This window comes from Fukomys damarensis, unplaced genomic scaffold (genome assembly GCF_012274545.1).
Source record: "Fukomys damarensis isolate Sample0158 unplaced genomic scaffold, DMR_v1.0_HiC HiC_scaffold_36, whole genome shotgun sequence".
NCBI lineage: Eukaryota > Metazoa > Chordata > Mammalia > Rodentia > Bathyergidae > Fukomys > Fukomys damarensis.
In genome coordinates, this window is record NW_022900948.1 from 6172386 (window position 1) to 6195711 (window position 23326).

The 23326-nt window shown below is 34.0% G+C and overlaps 1 protein-coding gene across 3 annotated transcripts; it reads right to left on the reverse strand.

The window, feature by feature from the left end:
* Positions 1 to 2772: 2772 nt before the first annotated feature.
* Positions 2773 to 23308, reverse strand: C9orf72 (C9orf72-SMCR8 complex subunit). Of its 3 annotated transcripts, XM_010627025.2 has the most exons (11): positions 23115 to 23308; positions 22824 to 22913; positions 20573 to 20632; positions 17402 to 17497; positions 16878 to 16942; positions 15625 to 15697; positions 13689 to 13805; positions 9148 to 9383; positions 6369 to 6426; positions 4614 to 4723; positions 2780 to 4513 (listed from the first exon to the last, which is right to left on the reverse strand). In XM_010627025.2, the coding sequence occupies exons 1-11, from the start codon at positions 23265 to 23267 to the stop codon at positions 4327 to 4329; spliced, it is 1245 nt and encodes a 414-aa protein (XP_010625327.1). In that variant the 5' UTR covers positions 23268 to 23308; the 3' UTR covers positions 2780 to 4326. The 3 variants fall into 3 exon arrangements, with proteins under 3 accessions (XP_010625326.1, XP_010625327.1, XP_010625325.1); XM_010627023.2 differs by having other exon boundaries at positions 22824 to 23308; XM_010627024.3 differs by lacking the exon at positions 13689 to 13805 and having other exon boundaries at positions 2773 to 4513; positions 22824 to 23308.
* Between the last annotated feature and the right edge of the window lie 18 nt (positions 23309 to 23326).

The window sequence follows — 23326 nt, forward strand, 5'->3', positions numbered from 1 at the left end:
AGCATATGATCAGTAAAAATTACTTTTTCAAATTTGTTCTGAACATTCTGAACAAGCACAATGCAGAAGTTTCCACATCCCTCACATCTCCAGAAACATCACAGGGAGGTACATGAAGCAAAAATCTGTGTGCTTTTGCAGATTTGGGCTCCTAAGAATAGAAAAGCAAAACAAACAATGGTGTTTTCAAATAATGAATATTGTTTTCCTTTAGCCATAAGGGAATGTTACACTTGAAAAATCCATTCAGCTTTCAAAGCATTCCACCTTCCCCACCCACAAATGCCAGAAGGTGCCAGCTGGAGCCAACTCTGAGTTCAGGAATAATTTTCTCAACACTAGATCAGATTTCCTGAATGTCCACACTCTAATGGATACTTACCATTGTTCTAATCAATTTTATGAAAAGTACTTTGCAATTTATCAACCTATTATTTAAAAAAATATTTCAGCAATAGATGATAGTGAAATGCAAAAGCAGAAAATGATACGTTACTACTTCAAGTAGATTGAAAAAATCACTGCCCAAGATCTTTGAAATATTAGAGATATGTTGTTCAGTTTCAATGGACTTTCTGGGGGAAAGTCGCTGATTACATAATGAGGGTAATTTCATCAATTTGCAGGAAATTACTTTTCACAGAAGAATATAATGCTTATTATACTCATTACATTTATTCAGCTAATGTATATTGGAAGCATACCCCTTTCCCAGCACCCCAAAGCAAACCAACGACAGATAACTGAGAGTCTGAAAAACTTGGAAACTAAATAGCGCTTGTTAAGATAGAAATTTTTGCTAGGCAATGCCATACAAAAATGAAAAAAACATAGATCTTGTTATCTAGCACAGCTAGAGAGATGGACAAGGTATAATGCAATAAATGTGACCAAAAAATAGACAGCATTTACCAAAAAAATGTATACAGACTTCAGGAAAGGAAAAACTTTATACATATAAATATTTTAACACTAAATTTATAGAGACATGAGATTAATACAAATTATCGAAAAGAGAAACAAAATACTTTCGGGCTGGGGATTTAGCTCAGTGGTTCTGCTGCCTGCCTCGCAAGTGCAAGGTCCCGAGTTTGATCCCTGGTACCAAAAAAAAAAAACAAAAACTGTCATTTGCAGCAAAATGGGTGAAACTGACAGGAACTGGAAGATATTTGGCTAACTGAAAATAGCCAGGGCCGGGGATTTAGCTCAGTGGTGCCTCTGCCTACCTCCCAAGCTCAAGGTCCTGAGTTCGATCCCCAGTGCCGAAAAAAGAAAAGCAAAGCAAAGCAAAAAAAAAAAAAAGACAGACAGAAAAACAAGTACTGAATGTTCCATCTCAAATGGAAGCAGAAAAATAAATAAATAAAATCAACCTGCACATAGAACAGTAATAGAACTTGGGAAGGGTGGGGGGCAGGAGGGTAGTTAAAGGGAGGTTGGATTTGTTCAGTGTATGTTGGTATGCATGTTTGGGAATATCACAATGAACCCTAATTAATTAATTCATTATAAAAAATAAAAAATATTTTGTCATAATAAAAAATTTAAAGAACCTTGGAGAAGTTGAAAGAGCACAGCAGGGATCCACACATGTGGACTAGAGAGTGCAAGTAGATCCAGTACTTGTTTGTTTTCTGTCCCTTTTAATTTAATACCACCGAATACTAATGAAACTGGGCTAGGTGCTATGTGGCACCAGAACTATTGTAACTGTTGGGGATAAAATCCAACTTGCTACGTGAACATGGCCTGCAAATTATACCTCTTTAAGCTTCAGTTTCCTTACATGTTTGATAAAAACCAGCCTAGTAATATTATTGTGATGATAGAAGCAGAGTCCAGTGTGCAATGTTGTGTTAATTAAGGGTTAGTAACTGTTTTTGTTACTAACCAAAGAACTGTATGGTTTCATTTGTACTTTATAGTGTTATATGATTTTTTTTGAGAATCCCAATGCAATAAATCAGCTGCACTTTAACAAGTTCACGATAGGACTGGATGTGCATAATTGTTCCATTGGGCAGTGGCTGCCCAATGTGACAGCCCTGCATGTCCCACCAACAGTGGTTCAAGCCATAAGTAAAGTGTTAAGTCTTTCAAATCAACTGGCAAGTTTATGAATGAAGTGTTTTTCTTGGAATGCAAATCTCAAACCTACTTTTTGCTTTCTAGATTAAGGCATTTAGATTCCTTGGACTTTTATGTTGGTTACATGTATTAGATACATGGAAAGAGTAATTTCAGTTTAGGTTATAATAATATTATAACAGGAATTTTAAGAAAGAATTTATCTAAGTATTTTACATTGCAAATAATACATCATTTGAAAAATCATAATGCAACCCTAGAAGTTAAACAGAAAGCTTTAAAATAAAAACTTGTAAGACTCCATATAAAAATCCAAAATCATATAAAAGCTTGAAATATATTTTCTTTTTTTTGGTGGGGGGGGTTTGAGACAGGTTCTCACTATGTAGTTGAGACTGACCTGGAACTCACTATGTAGCCCAGGCTGGTCTCAAACTCACAGCGACCCTCCTGCCTCAGCCTCCTGAGTGCTGGGATTACAGCTGTGCACTTTTTTTAATGAAAAAAGTTCAGATCCAACATAACTGTGAGCTGAACAGGAAACTAATCAGTATTCTAATATCATAGTAGTGCTTTGCCTGAATAAACAATGAAAGGGACAAACTTTCAAAGATATTTTATTTAAAATTCTCCATCCAGAAGATATACAACAATGTTTACATATGCTTTAATAACTTATTTTACTGTACAATTTATTCTAATATAATAAAACCAGAAAAAGAAAATAGTGCTTAAATAAGAATGTTATGTACAAAAAAGAATTTTATGTAAAAAGCATTGAGAATGGGATATTAAACAGTAGTACATTATCTACGTATTTTTATGACTGAGATATACATAATATGATACTGTCATGTTCAGTGTATATCTGAAAATTAAGATATCTAGATGTTTCTGATTCATTGTATGAAAACTATTATGTGTCTTTCAGAATAAAACATGTCTTTCTTATTAAACTTGGTAGGTGAGGGCAGAAGGGCTCTATTGTTTTTATCCCTTTTTATAAATGTTTTCTCTTTCATATTACTTTCACAGTTTTAAATAAAAATTTGTGTACTCGTATACCAACTCTGTTCTAAGCACAGAATTACTTTAATCAGATTATTTTATAGCCAAAAAAAGAGGCCAAAACACATTAAAGAAACCAAAGACACAGGCCAGTTAATTCTGCCATTATAGCACCTAGGAAAATAGTATTTCAGTAGTTTGTCCGGCTGTTCTTATGTGATGCAGGCAACATGGCAATCACTTCAAAAACACGGGCAGAATATAAGGAAGAAGAAAAGGAATTTTTCTGTTGTCCTCAAAAAAAGATATTATTAGGGGATTCTCTGATGAATTTTATAATCTTGGGGTTATAATAACTGTCAAACTAGGTACATGGTATATTCTGCAAGAGGGAAACAAGGTTGAAACGACTAACCAGTGAAATCTGAATTTCTTCTGAGTAATTATATTTTCCAAGGGAAAAAAAGGCACAGGAGGCACATGTTTCAGTCTGGCTCAAGGAAATGAAAATTATTGTTGAGAACTGGCAACAACTAAAACAAAATCAATATCCTATATTCTTAGATATTGTCCAGCTCTAGGATACTGACAACAATAAACAAACAAAAAATACACTAGGGTTCACCATAATCACTGGCTACACATAACTGCCTGGCACTTCTACACAGACCGAATCCTAACTCAGACTTAATAATTAATTTTAATAAAAAACCTGCTTCATCAATATCTTCTTCCTAAAACTTAAATTATATTCAAGATATTTCAGTTCTTTGTGCGGAACTGGGAACTTTAAGAGTGCTAATTTTCAGTTGATTGTAAAAGTATTACAGTAATCTTATACACCAAGAAACAACAAAAGATGGAAAGTCAACTACTAGTATTATATCTGTAAAAGCTCACTCAGTTTTCACCTTGATATATGTAAACGATGAATCATGAATTTCAGAAACAGCAGTTGTGGTCAAGTTTGTATCCTATTATTGTATCTATAGAAGATAGCAATAATATTATTAATTGTAAACATAAATCTTGAAAAGAGTATATATACACAAAAGAGACACTCAATGTAATGATACACACCACTCTGTGACAACTGTAGTGAAACTAACTTTAACCACAAATGCAGAGTAGGATGCTGAGGTGCGACCAGGGAAAGTGATATTTACCACATTGAGCTACTGTAATAACAATCATGATTGTGATGAAATATACCTAACGAATTACACATCAGAAAGTCATCAGAACATCTCTTTCTTGTACACTAGTATAGAAAGGTCTTCCGAAGATAAAGGAGTGCAGACCTGGTTTAATTTTCTCAGCCAGAGCCATTATTATGTTAAGATCGCCCTCTGCTGTTAAATCAAGGTCTATCTTCAGGTTCCGAAGAGATTTGAAGGGCTTTTTTCCCTTTTGCCTACGAATAATGAAAAAAAAAAAAAAAAATAGTAATAAACATTTAAAACAAAACCCCACAATGTACAAAGGTTTTTCTTCCTTATAAGGCATTTACTCACGTATCATCTTCTATATATTTGATTAGTGTCAAGGCTTTTCTGTGAAGGATGAGTAGAAACTGTGCAAGGAAAGTACTTCTGAGAGACAGACCAGGTTTCAAATGAAAGACCTGCAGGAAAGCGAACCATTTCAATAGTTTTCTTCCATTGTGCTTACACAGCAAGTTCCCAGGACAGTGGGGACAATGTGCTGTGGACAGGAGAGCCATTCCATTCCCACTCATGCCTAACAGGCTGGAGAGTGGTGGCAGCATGCTGACAGTTTAATTCTTCTATTTTAGCTTTACAAATGTACTCAAATTTTGCATTCTACATCCAAATATGTCCATATTTATTTTTATTATGAAAAGTCATTATGTAAGTTATTTCATACTGTGTTACCTAACTTTCCACCCAAATCTTAAGTATTATCAACATTTCAAGAAGCTGCGCTATACTTTATCTATGACTTTATTTATTTTTGGTACTGGGGATGGAACTTGGGTCCTTGCACTTGCGAGGCAGGCAGCAGAACTGCTGGGCTAAATCCCCGGGCCTAACTATGATTTTTAAATACCTGTATATCTGTATCTGTATTATTAAGGAGAATGATATAGGAGTGATGATGGGAGGGACTTTACTTCAGATTGAGAAACACAGACCTACATGACTACCACTTATCTTTGAACTTTGCAATATGTCACAGACCACAAAGATCTGGATCTAAAATTTCTTATTTAGTGTAAGGGTCTCATTATTCTAAAGCTGCATCTATGACAAAGTTTCCAGCCTGGTCCCAGAATGATTTATGACAAAGCTGTTACATTATGAAATAGGTCCCATATATTCTACCATTTTCTTCAGCTGTGTCACTGAGTAGGTATTTTTAAAAAGAACAAGTAACTGGGCCGGAGATTTAGCTCAGTGGTTCTGCAGCCTGTCTTGCAAGCACAAGGACCCAAGTTCGATCCTCAGTACCACACACACACACACACACACACACACACACACACACACAAAAGAGCAAGTTACCATGCTATCATTTAAATAAATGACAATTTTTCAATGTAAGGCAAATAACACGCCCTTCCCCTTTAAAACAAAAAAACAAAAACAAAAACAAAAAAAAAACAAAAAACAAAAAAACCCAATCAATAAAAACCCCTTGAGTTACAGGGTAGTACTGTATTTGAAATTAAAATATTTATTTGAATGGGAAATGCTGAAGCTTTAATTGTTAGTGTATAGGCTATTGCCTAGAAATAATTTTTTTTGATACAGTCTTGCTATATAGTTCAGGATGGCTTTGAACTATGTAGTCCAAGCTACACTTCCAACTCACAATAATCCTCCTGCCTCAGCCTCCTGAGTGCTGGGATTGTAGGTGTTGGCCACTATACCCAGCCACCCAAAAATAATTCTAAAAAATCATTTAGAGCTTGAAAAGGCCATAGGCACTAAAAAAGATAAAGACTTAAATCTATGTAACATGTATATATGTATGCATATGTACATGGTATAGGATATAATGTATGGTATAGGCCTTATAGAACTTCCTTTTTTTGGTGGTACTGAAGATGAATCCAGGTACTTGTACATGCTATGTAAATGCTCCCTGCTATCAAGATATAGTGCTAGCTGTTTTATTTTTATTTTGAGACAATCCCAAGTAGCTGGGATTTTAGGCATGCACCACCACATCCAGCTTTTGTAGGGTGTATTATAAAAGAAAGCATGGCATATCATCCACTCTGACAATGTCTGTTATACAATTACCTGATCCAGGAAGGCTTTTACTAGAGTGTCTCTGTGTAAGACATCTTGGAAAATATTCCTATGAGGAAAAGAAAAAAGCCCAAATATTGAAATTATTATACAGTGCTGCTTTCTACAAACCTCCTATCTAGTCAGTAAGTTCAATTCTTATCAATAGGATATTATATATAAATGTTCCTGAAAAAATATAAATTCATACATTTGGAGATAGAAAATAGATATGTGGACCTGGCATACAGCTCAGTAGTAGGCTGTATACTTATTATCCATGAGGCTGATCCCCAGCAGATATAGATATGCAGATGCATGCTATATATACAGATGTATGATATGTTCACTTTGACTAAAAGATATATTTGTATATTATTTGTGTTTGTCAGGCTAAAATTTAATTGTTTTCTTTAAAAAGTATAAGCAGTCCCCAGGAAGGGTATGTCTATTTCAATCTTGGAACACTCGTAAAAAATAATGTTGAGTCTCAGACAACTAATAATATAATCACCAATTCTTGGCACCTCAAACAACAACAATACTATACTACTACCAAATTTAAATGAACCAAGGACAAATGTTATGAAACATCTGAGTGGGATCAAGGAATAAATCCAGATGATAATGGACAATGTACCTGTGAAAGTAACATGAAGTGGTGCCCACAAAGGTGCTACCTGCTTTGGCAATGAACACAGTGAGAAGATACAATGCCCACTTGAGATAATTTGTGTCTAACACAGCACTTAGGATACAGCAAGTGCGAAACAAAACAAAATATTGTTCCTTTCTCAAGACTCACCCTTCTTTTATTATTTGTCATACATCTTCTGTAGGTTATATTCAGGTCAGAAGGGCAATATAATATTCATTAAAGTAACTGATTTTTATTTTTATTTTTTTTAAGGTAAGTGATTTTTAAATTAAAGGACTAAAAACAATAGATGTCATCAAGTAACTCATAGGACTGGCAGAGAAAGAGGATGTGTGTGTGCAGAAGTAGGAAAGCACCTTAAATTTCATAGTCTTAGGAGACAGTACATTGAACTACAGAAAAAAATTGAAAAGAGGAAAAAATATCAACATTTTCCAATTACTGGCTAGGCAATGACAGAACCACTTTTGAGGTTTTAGAGAGCAGCTGGAGATATTAAGTCCAGTGTTGTGGCTCTATTTCACTGAACAAATATCCCAATCATAAGACAACTGGATGAAGCAAAGTGCTAAAAATGAGTATTTCAAGTGACTGAATTTTAATGTACTGTTGGTGACTGAAATATTTTTAAAGAGTTAAAATTAAAAATAATTTAAGGCGTGGGGGTGTGGCCCAGTGCTAGAGTGATTTTGGTGTCTGTGTCTGGCACTGGATATGGAACACTGCAAAAACAAATGCCAACCCCTCAACAAAAAAATCTACAAGCGAATAATATTGTTTAAAATACATAAAATGGTCACATAAGACGATGATGAATAAAAGTTAACACATAGTCTTGTTGTTGAAGATATTTTTAACAATTTTATGTTCAAAATGTTTACTTAGAGCTGGAAACAAAATTTTAAAATTCATGCCATGATAAGAAAAACAAGATCAATCATAGTTTGCCAAATTAGCAAAACAAACATATCTATGAAATAAAACAAACTACTGAATGGTTAAAAATCCACTCTGAATTTCACTAAATTCTCTCATCTTCAGGGAAGATGAAACTGTCTATGCATGTGCCAATATTACCAATATGCGAAAACTCAGTGAAATGTCATTTCAATTTGGCCAATTCATTTTTTGAAGTAATTCCTCTAAAACTTTCTAAGCAATCAATAAGAATAGTGGGGAACAGGAAAGCTGGGCCTTACTTGAATCATCTTCTCTGCATCTACATACATACACGGTTGGGTCCCTTGTACATAATGCTCTGATTTTGTACTTTTGGTCAACATTTTACTGTGGCTATTGGTGCTCTACATGACTGTTGCCTCGAATCAATTTTTTTTCTTAAAAACACGAGAAAGGACTCCTTGATTCAAATCAACTGATGGATTACTACAGTTAACATTTTTTGAGTACATTTTATGTGTCAGCACTAGGTTCAAGCACTTTAATTGATACCAGAGAAACCTAATGGTACATTACAATTCTTTTTCTGTCTTCAGAACATATAAGTGCCAGACACAGGCACACTAAAAGCACTCTACCCCTGGGCTACACCCCAACTCTGTAAGCATTTTTAATTTTAACCCTTTAAAAATAATTTCAGTCACCATACATTTTATATTCATACACAAGAAGAAAAGACATAGCATTACTTTAGTTTAGTTAATAAGTCTGTTCACACTAGACTTGAAGCAATGCAGGGTCTAGGGCTATCTGACTGACCATGATGGACCCCAGCACTTAGTACAGGACTTAGAAGCGCAATATATTTTTAACAACTAATATTTAAAGGCTACTTTTACCCTACTTATTTTTTCCCATTAAGCTTATTGGTACATTTAAAGCTAACAATACAGTTGCATTTATCGTTGGAATCTTGTACCTTTACATGATATGTCTTGGTTCTCTCTCTCTCTCTTTTTTTTTTTTTTGTAGTTTTACCCTATTTTTGCAAAAACACAATTACATGTAAAACACGAACATTTAAGGAAAAAATGGTTGATAAAATTTTTCTTCAAGTACTAGTAATATTTCTTTCCTATTTTTTCCTTTTACAAGTAATTTGTTTCATTTTTACTCATCAAAGACAGTTTCATATTGTGTGACAATGATACGGACAGGTAGAGAATTACATACAAATCGGGAGTGAAGCTCTCATCTGTGTAGATGATTGTGTCCTGAGCCATGTCTTCTTCGGAAGTGGCTCTCCAGAATGCTGTCAGCTCTGACCTCATGTATCTCCGCTGATTATAAATGTGTTCATGACAAGGTGGCATCTGCTTGACAGTATTGACATCTACATCTATGTGTGTGGTGGGATATGGAGCATACATGACTTGTCGGAAAGGTAACACAAAACTCCCAGTTGAATCCTGTCAAAAGGAAAGGAAGACATACTGCTTTATATACCACGTGATATGAAAAGTTTTTTTAAAATTAAAACCTGGCTTTGAGTTTATCTAAGAAATTTGCCATGATTGTGTGTCATGTCTTAGCAATAAGCAGTGTTCACTACATTTCTGTGAATCAGCAAAAATCAGAAATATCCTAAGCACCCAAAAAGGGTAGTGGTTACATAAATATAGGTTTATTATTTAGTTACTGAAAGTCACTCAAACTGTGTTAAAACTGAAAGAAATTTACAGTATATTGTAAAAAGATAAGAATAGAACATACAGTATATAAACTAGTTGGGGGGGTGGCTGAAGAAAAGACATACAGAATTTTAAAAAAAGGTATATACAAATGTTAGTAGTGTAATTTGCCAAATTGTGAAATTGAAATTAACTTTTTTCTTGATTATTAAAAGGTCTTTTAAAATCTAAGCAACTGTATATTTTTGTAATTAAACATTTAGTTCTAAGTATAGTTAACCAGGTAGCCAGTTACCATATAACAAACACCTATTGTACATGAAGTACTGTGCTGTGTTTTACAACAAAAAAGAGGTCATTTATATTCTTTCACTTTTATAATGCTGTTATAAGCATTTCTGTACAGTGTCAAGGTATTTTATATAAGGCTACACATATTTGCACGGTAAACTAAGTATTTCACCAAATCATAGTTTCAAGTTTTCTGATATGCATCTGGTATGTCTTTTTCAGGACTAAAATTATATTATTAAATGAAAAGGTACTGAAGAAATAATTGTATTAAGTACTTCATTATGCCTTTAATAGGAAGAAGTACTCATTTTCAGATTTACAAAATTCAAATTAGAAATGCTTCTTTTAGATTCTGTATTTAAATACCATTATTCTGAGTTCAGAGCGGACACATTATTGAAAAACCAAAAGCTGGACTTTCACCTGCAACAATTTTCTAAAGCATATTTTTACTTTCAATTGACACACAGTAACAGTACACACTTATGGGGTACAAAATGACATTTAAATACATGTATTCAGTGTGCAATGCTCTGATCGGGATAGAATATCCCTCACTTCAGATACTTCCTTTCCTTGAGAACACACTCTACTAGCTGTTTTCAAATACGCAATTGATTGCTGTCGTACTTATTCCACTGTTTTATAGAACAGTGGAAATTATTCCTCCTATCAAACTACATCCCTGTACCCATTAACCATTCTCTGCCTATCCGTTCTTCCCCACACCCTTTCCAAACTGAAAACCAACATTCTTTTGCTACAAGAGCAATTTTTTAGTTTCCACATACAAATGATGACATGCAGTATTTATCTTTCTGTGCCCAACTTAGTTCTAACATAATCTCCTCCAGTTTCATCTATAGCGCAGCAAATAATAGAATGTCATTTTTGTAACTAATATTCCACTCTATATAATACACTGCATTTTCTTTATTCAACCATCAATTGACATCTAAATTAAGTCTATATCTTGGCTATTATAAATAGTGCTGCAATAAATGTGTGAGTTTGGATGTTTCTTTGACATCCGCATTTCATTTTCTTTGAGTATATACCCAGTAGTGGAACTGCTAGATCATTTTGCATTTCTATTATCTAATCTTTTGAGGAAAACTCCACACTATTTTCCATAATGGTATGGTAATTAATATTTCCACCAACAATGCATGAGGGGGTCTCTTCTATATCCCTGACAGCATTTGTGATTTATCTTTTTGATAATGCTCATTTTACCTGAAATAAGAATGGTATCTCAACTGAGGTTTTGATTTGTATTTCCGATTAGTGATGTTGAGCATTATTTCATATATCTGTTGGTCATCTGTATATTTTCTTTTGAGAAATGTCTGTTCATATCATTTTAAAATCAGATTATTTGGGCAACTTTGATTTGCTTGTTTTTTGCTTTTGCCAGTGATTTAGTTCCTTACATATTCTGGATATTAATATTTGATAAAGTTTGCAAATATTTTCTCCTATTCTATTGTTCTCTTCAATTATTATTCCCTTTGCCATGCAAAGGCTAACAGTTTGATGTAATTTCATTGTTAATGTTTCTTTGTTCCTTATTCTTTTACAGTCTTGATCAAAAAATCTTTGCCAATAGCAATGTCCTGGAAGATGTCTCTTGTTTTCTTCTAACAGTTTTGTAGTTTAGGATCTCATGTTTAAGTATATGATCTGTTTTAAGTTGATTTCATATCTGGTAAGAAACAGTGATTTAGTTTCATTCCTCTGTATATGGATACTCAGTTTTCCCAGTACCATTCATTAGCGATTATCTTAGTGACTTTCCTCAACAACCCCAACTTAAAGGAGGTGAGGCTTATTTTGGCTTATGTTTCAGTCCAGGGTGACTGGCTACAAAGAAGGAAAGAGCATCACAGAAGAGCATGGTAGGAAGCATCCAGGAAGCAGAGAGTGAAGGGAGGAGCTGGAGATGGAGCTAAACCATTCTAGTCTATGCTGCCAGTAACCAGCCTCTTCCAACCATACCCTAACATGCTGCCTCCTAACAGCAAGTCAGCTATGCCATATAATCCCATTATCTTCATCGCTTCCAAAAGTCTCACCAATGACTACATGAGGTTTTAGGCAGATATCTAGACTTAAACCATAATACTGTCCTTTCTCCAGTGCATCCTCTTGGTGACCTTATCAAAATTCAGTTGAGGGCTAGGGATTTAGCTCAGTGGTGCTGCCGCCTGCCTTGTGAGAGCAAGGTCCCAAGTTTGATCCCCAGTATCAAAACAAAAACAAAAACAAAAAAACAAACACCTTGGTTGGCTGTAAATACATGGATTTATTTCTAGGTTCTATGTTTCACTGGTCTATGTGTCTATTTTTATGCCACTACCATGATGTTTTGCTTACTATCACTATGTAGTATGTTTTGAAGTTAGGTATTATTATCCTACCAGTTTTGTTCTTTTTGCTGAGGATTGCTTTGGCTATTCAGTCTTACAGCTCCACAGAAACTTTAAGGGTATTATCTTCTATTTCTGCAAATAACATCATTAGTATTTTGAGAAGAATTGCATTGAATCTGTAGATTGCTTTGGGTAATGTGACGTTTTAATCCTTCCAATTCATAAACATTGGATGCCTTTCCATTTATTGGCTATATTTAATGTTTTTCATTAAGGCTTTGTAATTTGCATCATAGAGATCACTTACTTTCTTCATTAAATTTATTCCTAGGGATTTTTTGCTTATTTATTTTGTATCTATTACTACCTTCTTAATTTCTTTCTTGGCAATTTTGTACTTGGTACATAAAAAATGCTATTCATTTTGTATGTTGATTTTTGTATTCTTTAACCTTACTCAGTCTATCAGTTCTAACAGTTTTTTTGTGAAGTCTTTCAGGTTTTTTTCAATTATATGTAAAATCTACAAACAGGGATAACCTGACTTCCACTTTTGTTATTTGAATGCCTTTTACTTCTTTTCCTTGCTTTTTTGCTGGCTAAGACTTCGACACTAGTTTAGTTGAGAATGGTGAAAGCAGGCATCCTTATCTTATTCCTGATCTTAGATGACTATGTTGTGGGTCTGTCACATGTACCAAATATCTAATTATTTTGGGCCTTTGCAATAATTTTTGAAAGCTTCTAATTCATTTTACTACATCTACATTCTCAACAAAGCATTTATTACAAGAGAATCATACAATCATTAGGAAAGCTATTTTTTTACATCTTGACTATAACAGATCTAATACAATGAACTGTTTTCTTTTTAGTTATTAAAATAATCACTAATTGGCATTTATCTGTTTTGGTCTTTGAAAAGTAAATGTGCCTTAATTAAATAAATATTAAAAATGTTCTAATATATATTAGAAAGGCACATTTTTTTATGTGCATGTAATACATTTAGATACGAATTGTTCAAGTCCTATATATAAAGGTACTTTACATTTTTTTCCAATAAATGAATATACTATATAAACACAAAATAGTAAATAAAAAATTCAAATCTGCTCAGTAGAGAGAAATGTTCTCATTTTAGAGGTACACCCCGAGTCAAGCATGAATTCAGAAGAAACAAAAATCCTAAGGCTAAACATTAGCTGTGGAGCCATCTGGAAAAGGATACTCCGTGCCATTTCACCTATGATACTAATTATAAATCCAAAACACATACTCTATGCTCAGAACTATGTAAAGGAAGGCAGTCTCTGGGCATATAATTGAGACACATTAAATACTAAAAAATATTTTTACAAAGTCTCAAACATTATTTTAAAAAACTGGTTTCACTTGTGAGAAGTGGAAAGTGTACCTTTAGCAGGCCTTGAACAAAGAGCCCTGACTCATATTTAAATGATGATTCAGCTTCACATAATCTGGAGCATTTTCTCTCTGCTGGTGTTAGAAAAAGGCACAATGTTCTCACTATCTAAAAAAGAAAAGATTTCGGCATTAAAATATGAAGTCTAAAGACCAATGGTTTGCTTACAAAATAAATTTAAGTAGGTATTTTTATTGTTATCAATAAAATGTATTTCAAGTAGTCACTGTTAAGTCACTGAAACAGTTCATGCAATGTAATACTGCTTAAAAAGTGCGTTTCTGTAGCTAAATATTAACTGTATGGTATCTTAAAACCTGTAACATTGAGTATATATTGTGCTTCTCCAGGTGAATAATACAATATGTAAAGTAGCCTTTCTCAAACATGATTGACTATGAAATCTATTTCAGTGGGAAATAATGATCAGATACAATGACTGATTGCATCTCTACCCAGCAATAACTGTTTTTAATGCAAGCAAACAACTTGAGAGAGGAAAATTAAATGTATTTAAATTAGGCAAAATTATAGTTTCTGTTATAATAGTTCTACATGAGAAACCCACTGTAACAAAAATCAAGGAGTGTCCAAACTCTTCCATAAAAAGAGAATTCTATCAAATCTGATTTAAAATAAGCCAGGTGTAGGTAAGAGATTAAAAATCTCCAACAGTATTTGACCTACAGTTCTATTAGGAAAAATAAAAAGGCATGTACCTATATTGCAGGGGCTTTAGCTCAACGGTCCTGCTGCCTGCCTCACAAGTGCAAGGGCTCAAGTTTGATCCCCAGTACAAAAAAAAACAAGAAAGAAAGAAAGAAAGAAAAAACAGCCATGTACCTATATTGGAATACTATATGTAGAGCTATTATATTAAAGCAGTGATTTTTGAACAAGAGCAGTAGCAACTATTCTTTCAAATTAAAAGACAAAAGATGAACTATTCAATCCAAAGTGGATGAAAGACAAAAATAATGTTTAATAAACACAGTCCCCCCTTTGTAAAGCAGACTGAAAATTCTATAGAATCATCAGGCTTTGGGGATTACAAATGGCAAGCCACAGTTTTGGAGTATCTATGATCACTAATTCTTACATGCAATATAATTAGAAAGGTACACTATTTACTTATAATTAGTTGTACGAGAAATGTAATTTTGGAAGATTAAATGTAATGTAGGTATTAAAGGTAGCGTATTAAAGAATAAATAAATAAATAATACTTTTGTAAAGCAAAGAGTCATCCCCAACATATTTCCTGTGTAAAACTTTTAAAAAAATTAAGTTGGCTTAAAGTTATAAGGATATAAGCTCTTATCTCTGGATTCTTTCTAATTAATAGTGAAGAAAAGTGCAGTTCCTTGGCTTACTACCTAAAGCTTAAAAATGTAACTTATTAATTCCTTATTAACTCAAGTCGCACTGAAAAAAGTGGCCAAAACATAATTGAAGAAAGCATTATCTCCACTGACCATTCAGTATCAACAGCACCCTAAAAGGGACAGAATTGTGTGTACATGGGTGTGCATGGTCAACATAATAAAAGTCAAATGAATGATCAAATGTCATTTTTTAGGAGTAATGACAAATTTATATGGCTAGGCTATTTTATATTTATTAAAGATAAAACTGGGAAACAGAAGAAAAACATTTAAAAGAATGTGTGATTTTGAAATATTCTCAAAATAATTTATACACAGCTGTTACTGGTATTTGTGAATTATCAAAGTGAAACTGATAACTGAAATCTTTTTACAGTTTACTTCAAACTCATTTTTGCCACAAGGTTGTCAAGTAATTTGGTGAGACTATATTGCCACCTTATACTATTAGGCTATTTCAAGAACTGCAACCTATATAAACATTAATCAGTGACAGGAGTATTAAAAAGTGAAAATGTCTTCTTAATTATAAAGTAAATTACCTTATTTACTTTCTCTGCACTGCTACCTACAACGACAGAACAGCCACAGGTTTGCAAGTGTGAACTGATGGCACTGCAGGTTAATGAAAACAGATTAAAAATATCGCTATAAAAAATTTCACAAACTCAAAACAAAAAGTGAGTTTCAAATAACTCCAAATAGCTTAACTGATAAACATCAATAGGCATAATGGTATTTTTTATTGTTATAAAGAAACTTTTCATTTCCTAGGGGACTGCTGCAGAACTTCTCTTATAAGTCTTAGCCCAGTTGGTTAGTAAAATAGCACCTTTTTATAGCTAAACAAACTGATGTGTAAAAAGGTTAAGTGATTTAAAGGCAAATCATATTCAAAATAATGTATGAATGGTGATACTAGCAAATTAAGGACTGAAGTACTTCTTACTCAAACCATTAAGACTTTTAGGTTAAATAGTGATACCTCTGATATTTCATCTTGCGGCTAAAGGAAAAGAATGTCAATATCAAAAATGAAAACTGTGTTCATTCACTTCTCATTTTTAAAGACAGAAATTCATGATAATCTGCAATTGTAAAGAAATACTAAAACAGAAGATAACAAATGTAGAGCCCATGGTATTAAAGACTAACACATTGGCACTCAACAAATAGTGGCTATTAATATTTTCACTTTTTAGAAACATAATTAGAAAATATCAGCTATTAAATACTAAGTGACTTCATGTGTAAGGCACTGTTCTAAGTGCTGCATGTGATCTATCTCACTTAACATCCACAGCAACCCTGCAAAGTAGGTACTATTATTATACGAATGAGAAGGTACAGGCACAGCACTTCAGGTAGTTTTTCCAACATTGTCAAAGCAGTCTGACTTTAGAGGTCACTCTAAACCCTACAGTTAGATGAAAAAGATCAGATGAAAAAGGCCATTCTTAGGCCTAAATAACGAGCCCTTCTACAATGCAACTTAATTTGAAAGGTTTCTTAAGTTTTAGCTTTAATGGAAAGCTAACGGATTAAGATTGCTTGTGTGAGCATTATGGGAACTCAGTTTCTTTAAAATATAAAAGGAATAACAGCAGATTTATCAGACAAGTGAATGAAAAATAACATGTATGTAAGCAACAGCTCAACTATGCAATGCTGTCTCTAAAATAATCTGTGTAAGTAGGCAGTTTGTTATTTTCATGCTTCCAAAACTTGTCATAAGGTGACCTTAACATTTGTTTCTGCCTCAGCCAGCATTTAGGAAAAGAAACAAAATTCTTACTTGAGAAGAAAGCCTTCATGACAACTGTCACCAATATCATCATCACTGAGTACTGTATCAGCTATCTAAAATACACCAAAAAAAAGAAAAAAGTTAATCTGGCTATAACAGTTTTGAGAGAACACCTTTAATATTTAAGTTTTTTTAAAGTTTAGATTCAATAAAACATACTGCCTTCATTTCTGAGCATCAAGAATACCCATAAAACAATCTCTGCCTATTATACATTTGAAAAGAACAAACGTGAAACCCAGTAAGGCAAGCTAAGCAACAGTTTTTACAAGAACAACTTCCTCTTCCTCTTCTTAGCTGTCAGAATCAGGAGAGCAAAGTCATTAAGTCATTAAGTTTTGTTTGATCATACAAAACTGAGCATTATATGTATGCTTTTTTGTTTGTGGCTAATACTTCATATGAATAGTATGACAAAATGCATACTACTTACATTAGAATATTATTACTAAACACAATAGTAGAGTTTAAGGAAACTAATAAAAGGATACAACTGCCCCATAACATCTTACATCTATTTCTTCAGGAACACTGTGTGATTTCATAGAAGAAAGCAGTTCCATCACAGGAATGACTTCCCCTGTAAGCATTGGAATAATACTCTGACCCTGCACAATAAAGGAAAATAAAGTAAAGAAATTCACAAAAATATGGCATAAGCTGGGCAATAAAAAATTAAAAATTAAAGCAAAGAATAATACCCTTGATAGGAATGCCTGGTAATTTGTTGAAAATTTACTACTCCAAAATATTTCTAAAGTACTTTCATGCTATTCAAACTCACTCTCATTTTTTCAAGAATATTTTCTTCAGTGAGCATGGAGTTATTGCTTTATCATCTACCATTACATGCACAAATTACATATGAAGTTTAGAAAGGCTCTCCTTTTAAAGGTCATCAACGTATTTCCTATTTGAAAATGAGGAAAGTAAAGTCAGGGGTGGTGGTACACATACGTAACCCCAGCACTCTTGAAGTCTGAGGCATGAGGATCACAAGTTTGAGCGTTGCCAGGGCAATTTAATTAGAATGTCCCAAAATAAAAAGGGATTGGGGGATGTAGCTCAGAGCAAAGGCCCTGGGTTCAGTCCCCAGTACCACCAGCATCACTACCACCCACAACAACAATAAAGTCAAGTCAACTATAAAAAGTCATTCAAATCCTTACCATGTAATTTACTATTATAGCTTCAACCAATACCCACTTCCCCCTAATCTAACCAAAATGGTACAATCTAACCAAATGCAAATGAAAATTATCACATGTAACTTAAGAATCACTGAAACAGAGAGGTTCCTTTAGAGATCCATTAAACTATTATGTCTCAAAAAATATAATTTTGAAACATTTTCTGGAGTCAAGTTTACAACCCAAATATAAAATGTCTCAAATATAGGTAAACCCTCATTTATTCACTAACCTCCATCATTTTATGAATAACCTAAATATGTAAACTTTTAGAGATGTAAATGAAATTGTCAAATGTTTATCAATTTTATCTAAACATATTTTAAAATTACATAGTTAATTCAATGAGTTTTTCTTTGCCTACTTTCGTTCATGAAATAATTTTATTCAAACTCCTCATATTTATCTTCCACTTAGAACCTTTGTCATCACCAGAGCCATTTTTTGAGCAACATAGGTTTTCAAAGCCCCTTATCATGTAGGTTGCTTAAACATTTAAATAATCTATGCTGCCTTTGAAAATCCTATCCAAAGCTATTATTGCTTCTGCCTAATATAAGCAGCTTTACTATTTTAAAAAATTCATCTTATAATAACCCCCAGAAATTACCTGTTTTTGTTTCTAAAAGTAACTGTTGAAATGTTTACAAGCAACACAAACAGTCCAACAAAGATGACACAATCTGTGTTAAATTTCCTCCTTTGTTGATTTTATCAGATGAGAGCTGTAAGAATTCACAACTAGTAAGGACCAAAGTTTTTATCATTTCCCAGGCAATGTGTATTGTTCAAAATAAAGGTAGTGAAAACAGTAAGAGATGTGCAAGGACTCAATTATAAGGCAATTCCACTTCAGAAAGGCTAATTTTGTGACAGTATTCCTGCTTAGGTTCAGGCACATATATTATTTTGGACATGGAATGTCAGACGTAACATTACTTAAGTGAATGGATACTGTCATCTATGCTCAACAACAATCTTACAAAGCTGAATAGAGGAGAGGCTATAAAAGAAAATTCCCTGTTTCTTTTCTTCCTACACTTCCTTTTCTTCTCAGTATGACATTTCGCCTTAAAAGTCTCTAGTCTGTCCCAATATACTTTCCTCCTGACATAGAAAAGGACATTTTCCAAAAGAGCCCTTAAAAGACCGGCAGAAATTAATTAATAGTAGTCAATATTATAAATACAGGTTTCTGGTCAGAAAAAACAAAATCCCACTAAAAGAAGCATTTTATGTATTCCTGTATTTCCTTATCTTGAGATAATTTACTCCATAAGCATCAAGTTAGAAGTAGGTGAGTGGCCCGACTCTAGGAGACCCTTCTTACTGATTGACCTTGCTCCACCAGGCCTGGAAAGCTATTACAAAGGTACAAACATAATAATTTTGTAAAGAAGATCATTTTACAGGGTTTTGTATTTTCCTTGATGTATTTTCCTTCATGTTTTCGCAAGGTTTTTGTTTTATTTTGTTTTATGGTGCTGGAGATCAAATCCAGAATCTTGTGTAATCTACCTCTGGGTTATACTACCAGCTAGTCAGATATACTTAAAATTTATTTTTTAAAGTATACTTCTCTCAACCATGCTACACAGAACCAGAGAAAAGGCAACATAGCCACGTATAAAAGACTGGAGTTTTACAAGGAACAGTGAGGGAGGGTGGCATGCCAGGGGATTGGGAGCAGTTAAAACCCTCTCTCCACAGCAGTCTCACTTAGAACTACTGTCCTACACTGATATGACCTTTGTTTAACTTCTACAAGGGAAGTCATGCCCTTGCTGTCACGCTTCTCAGACTCTAGTTCTACTCCCCAAGGTTATTCAAAGTCACTGGATTAGCACGATACATTTTTTGAGTCAGTGTTACATAAGGTAAGAAACATCATTGGCAAATTTTAATATTAAAACAAATAAATATATCATGGAATAAAAATAAACTGCATGACTTTTAAAGATATCACATAAGAAATACTGGGCTAGAACTGGGCTGTACTCCCAGAAAGATAACTTAGGAGTACACTCACTCTCTTCCTGTTGTACCTATTTCTGTGGAAATGTTTCAGAAACAATACTTTAAAAAACAAATCACATATATGAGCCGGGGATTTAGCTCAGTGGTGCTGCTGCCTGTCTCACAAGCGCAGGGTCCAGAGTTCGATCCCTGGTACCCCCCCCACAAAAAAATCACATATACACTTCTTTATTTTTACTATGAACCAGTTATGTCAAACTTATTTTGCAAACTAAAAAAAATAGTTATATGTATATGCAATTACGATACTCCTTTGTTTACTTATTGAACTGTTCAGGCGTAAGATACAGAAATTTTTATCCATATGCATCTTCATACATCTCCATATAGATAATTCGTCTTCAGGCTCACTGTTGAACTGTCATCTTCAAGCTCTTAACAGAAGTAGCCATCAGCCTTATACAAACCTACACCACAGGGATAATGGCAGTTAATAGTAGGCAATTTGCACTTCACCTGATCTTCCATTCGCTCCGTGCCTTCTAAGACAATCTTCTGGACATTTTCTTGCCTTTCCTAAGCAAAAGCAAATTCATATTTAACAGTTTGACACACATGCTTATTTTTCAATGTAGACATGTTGTATAACTTAGTTCAAAGGAAAAATACTTTCTACTATAGGGGAATAAGAGAAGGAAGCAGAAAATAAACCTAACAAACTCATGTTCTCCAGCCCTACACAAGATAAAATCAAAACATCCTTTATTTTGTACTGAAAAAAGAGATAACTTAGCAGAAACCAGTCAACTTAACACCTGCAGTTGCAATAAAGGAATATAATGATGCATATTTCAAATTGTTAGATTAAGTTGAATCTGAGGAATATAGAGCTTGTTTGTTTTAAATGATTTTCAAAAACATGAGAAATAAACTGAGACAGCAAAGATAGTAAAAGGCTATTATTTAAAAAATTATTTTCCTTACAATGTGTTAAAAGCCTTATAAAATAATGCTTTAATGGTCTGTGTATTAAACTGGAAGAATTTGATTTATTCTTTAGGTATTCTAAAAGTACATCAAAATGTAAACATAATTCATTATGTATTAAACTATAGGATTCATCAGAAAGCAACTCTAAGCTTAGGCTTAGGCCGAGGGGCTGCAGCAGCCACACAGAGGCAGCGATGCAAGCAATGTGGTGCTACAAAAGATCATAAACTTTTGACATTATTATGGGTCTTTAAGGAATTTTTTTACATGAGTTGATTGTGCAGTGCTAGGTCCTGCACACAGGAAACAGAGTGCTGGGTTCTGGGGAGGGCACAGTGCCATGCTAACTCAACCTTCTATGCCTGGCACATACACAGTCAGATCAAAGCATGCACATAAAAAATATATGCAACTTGGTAAGATGCAGCAATTAACCAGCACTATTTCAACCTACCTACATGTGTGCGCATTATGAAGATAAAGTGTTTATTGTTATTAAGCAGACATGTAAATTTTAAAATTTATTGCAGGGCTGGTATTATTTTGTATAAGTTAAAATAGCTTTTTAACAGCTGTGGTACAGGAAGTACAAAATATATCGAATTTTTTGTTCATGATATTGCTAGGATTACATATACAACATTGCTAATAATAGAAATGTTATTATCAAATATGTAAAAGGATTCTTTATAAATGGAATTTTTGTTGCTTATGTGTGTTTATGTATTTATGTATTTTATTTTTTTTGCAGTACCTGGGATTAAACTCAGGACCTTGCACTTTCGAGGCAGGCGCGATGCCACTGAGCTAAATCTCTAGCCCATTTACATATGCTAACTATATTATTATTTTGTATTTTATATATGGTTCAAGACAACTCTTTCCTCTCACTGCAACTCAGGTAAACCAAAACGTCGGACACTCTAATCTGCAAAATTAAAAGGTCTTTCTCCTAGAAACCACTTGGTCCAACCTCTTCATCTTACAATGGAAACTTGGCAAAGTTGTTGCAGGGAACAAAGGCTATATGGCTGAGAACTTATGAAATAACTATTGAACTGTTAAATCCAGTGTAAGTATGAGTGAAAGACAAAGTCACACACAATGAAAGAAAAGTAAAAAGATTTGAGAGTCAGAGGCTTTCAAGACGAATCTAAACTTTAGAAGTTTCTTAATTTCTCAGTGTTAGGCTTCTCTGTTTGTAACGTAGAAGTACAATCATCTACTTTTCATAGTTGTTGTGAAGATTGTAAACATCAGACTAGATCTATTAGTATCTAATAGGATGGATACACAATAAAGAACAGCTATTATCTAGTGTTGAATGCTTTTCTTTTTTTTTTAATTAAGAAAAATTTTTTGCAGCACTGAGGATAGAACCCAGGGCCTTTACGTGGTGCTACAACCCCAGTCCTCTTTTTCTTTTTCATTTTGAGATGGTCTCACTAAGTCACTAAATTACCAATGATCCTCCTGCCTCAGCCGTCCTGAGTACTGAGATTACAGGACTGCGCCACCATGTCCAGCCAAATACATGTAAATTTTAAAAATCAGATATAAATATATCAGAAAATAAACTTTTTTTGAGACAGGGTCTCACTACATAGTTGAGACTGACCTGGAACTCACTATGTAGCCCAGGCTGGTCTCGAACTCAGTGTTCTTCCTGCCTCAGCCTCCTGAGTGCTGGGATTACAAGCATGTGCCACCACACTCGGCAGAAAATAAATTTTCATTGACAAGGTTAGCATGACTAATAAGCTGAAGAACCACTCACCTTATGCATCCATATCCTTCCTTTCCGAATAATGTGTGTTAATCTATCAACACACACTCTGTGGAGTGGAAGGTAGAAACTAAGTTCCGTCTGTGGAAGTATAATTGATAGTCCATAAGTACTCCGGTCTCCATTCCAGTTTCCATCAAAGATTAAGGAAACAATAATTACTCCCTTTTCAGACAAAACAAAAAACTTTACATCTATTGCCCCACTCTCTGCATTTCGAAGAATTTCTCCATTTAGTGTGTGGTTGGCAAGAAAAGTTATTTCTCCATCACTGAGAAGTACCTGTTCTGTCTTTGGAGCCCAAATGTGCCTTACTCTAGGACCAAGAATATTGTCCCAGTAAGCAAAGGTAGCTGCTAACAAAGGTGATTCACCACTTAAAGCGATCTCTGTCTTGGCAACAGCTGGAGATGGCGGCGGGCAGAGAGTCGACATCACTGCAACCCAACTCACATTATCCAATGCTCCAGAGACAGCTAAACAAGGACATACAA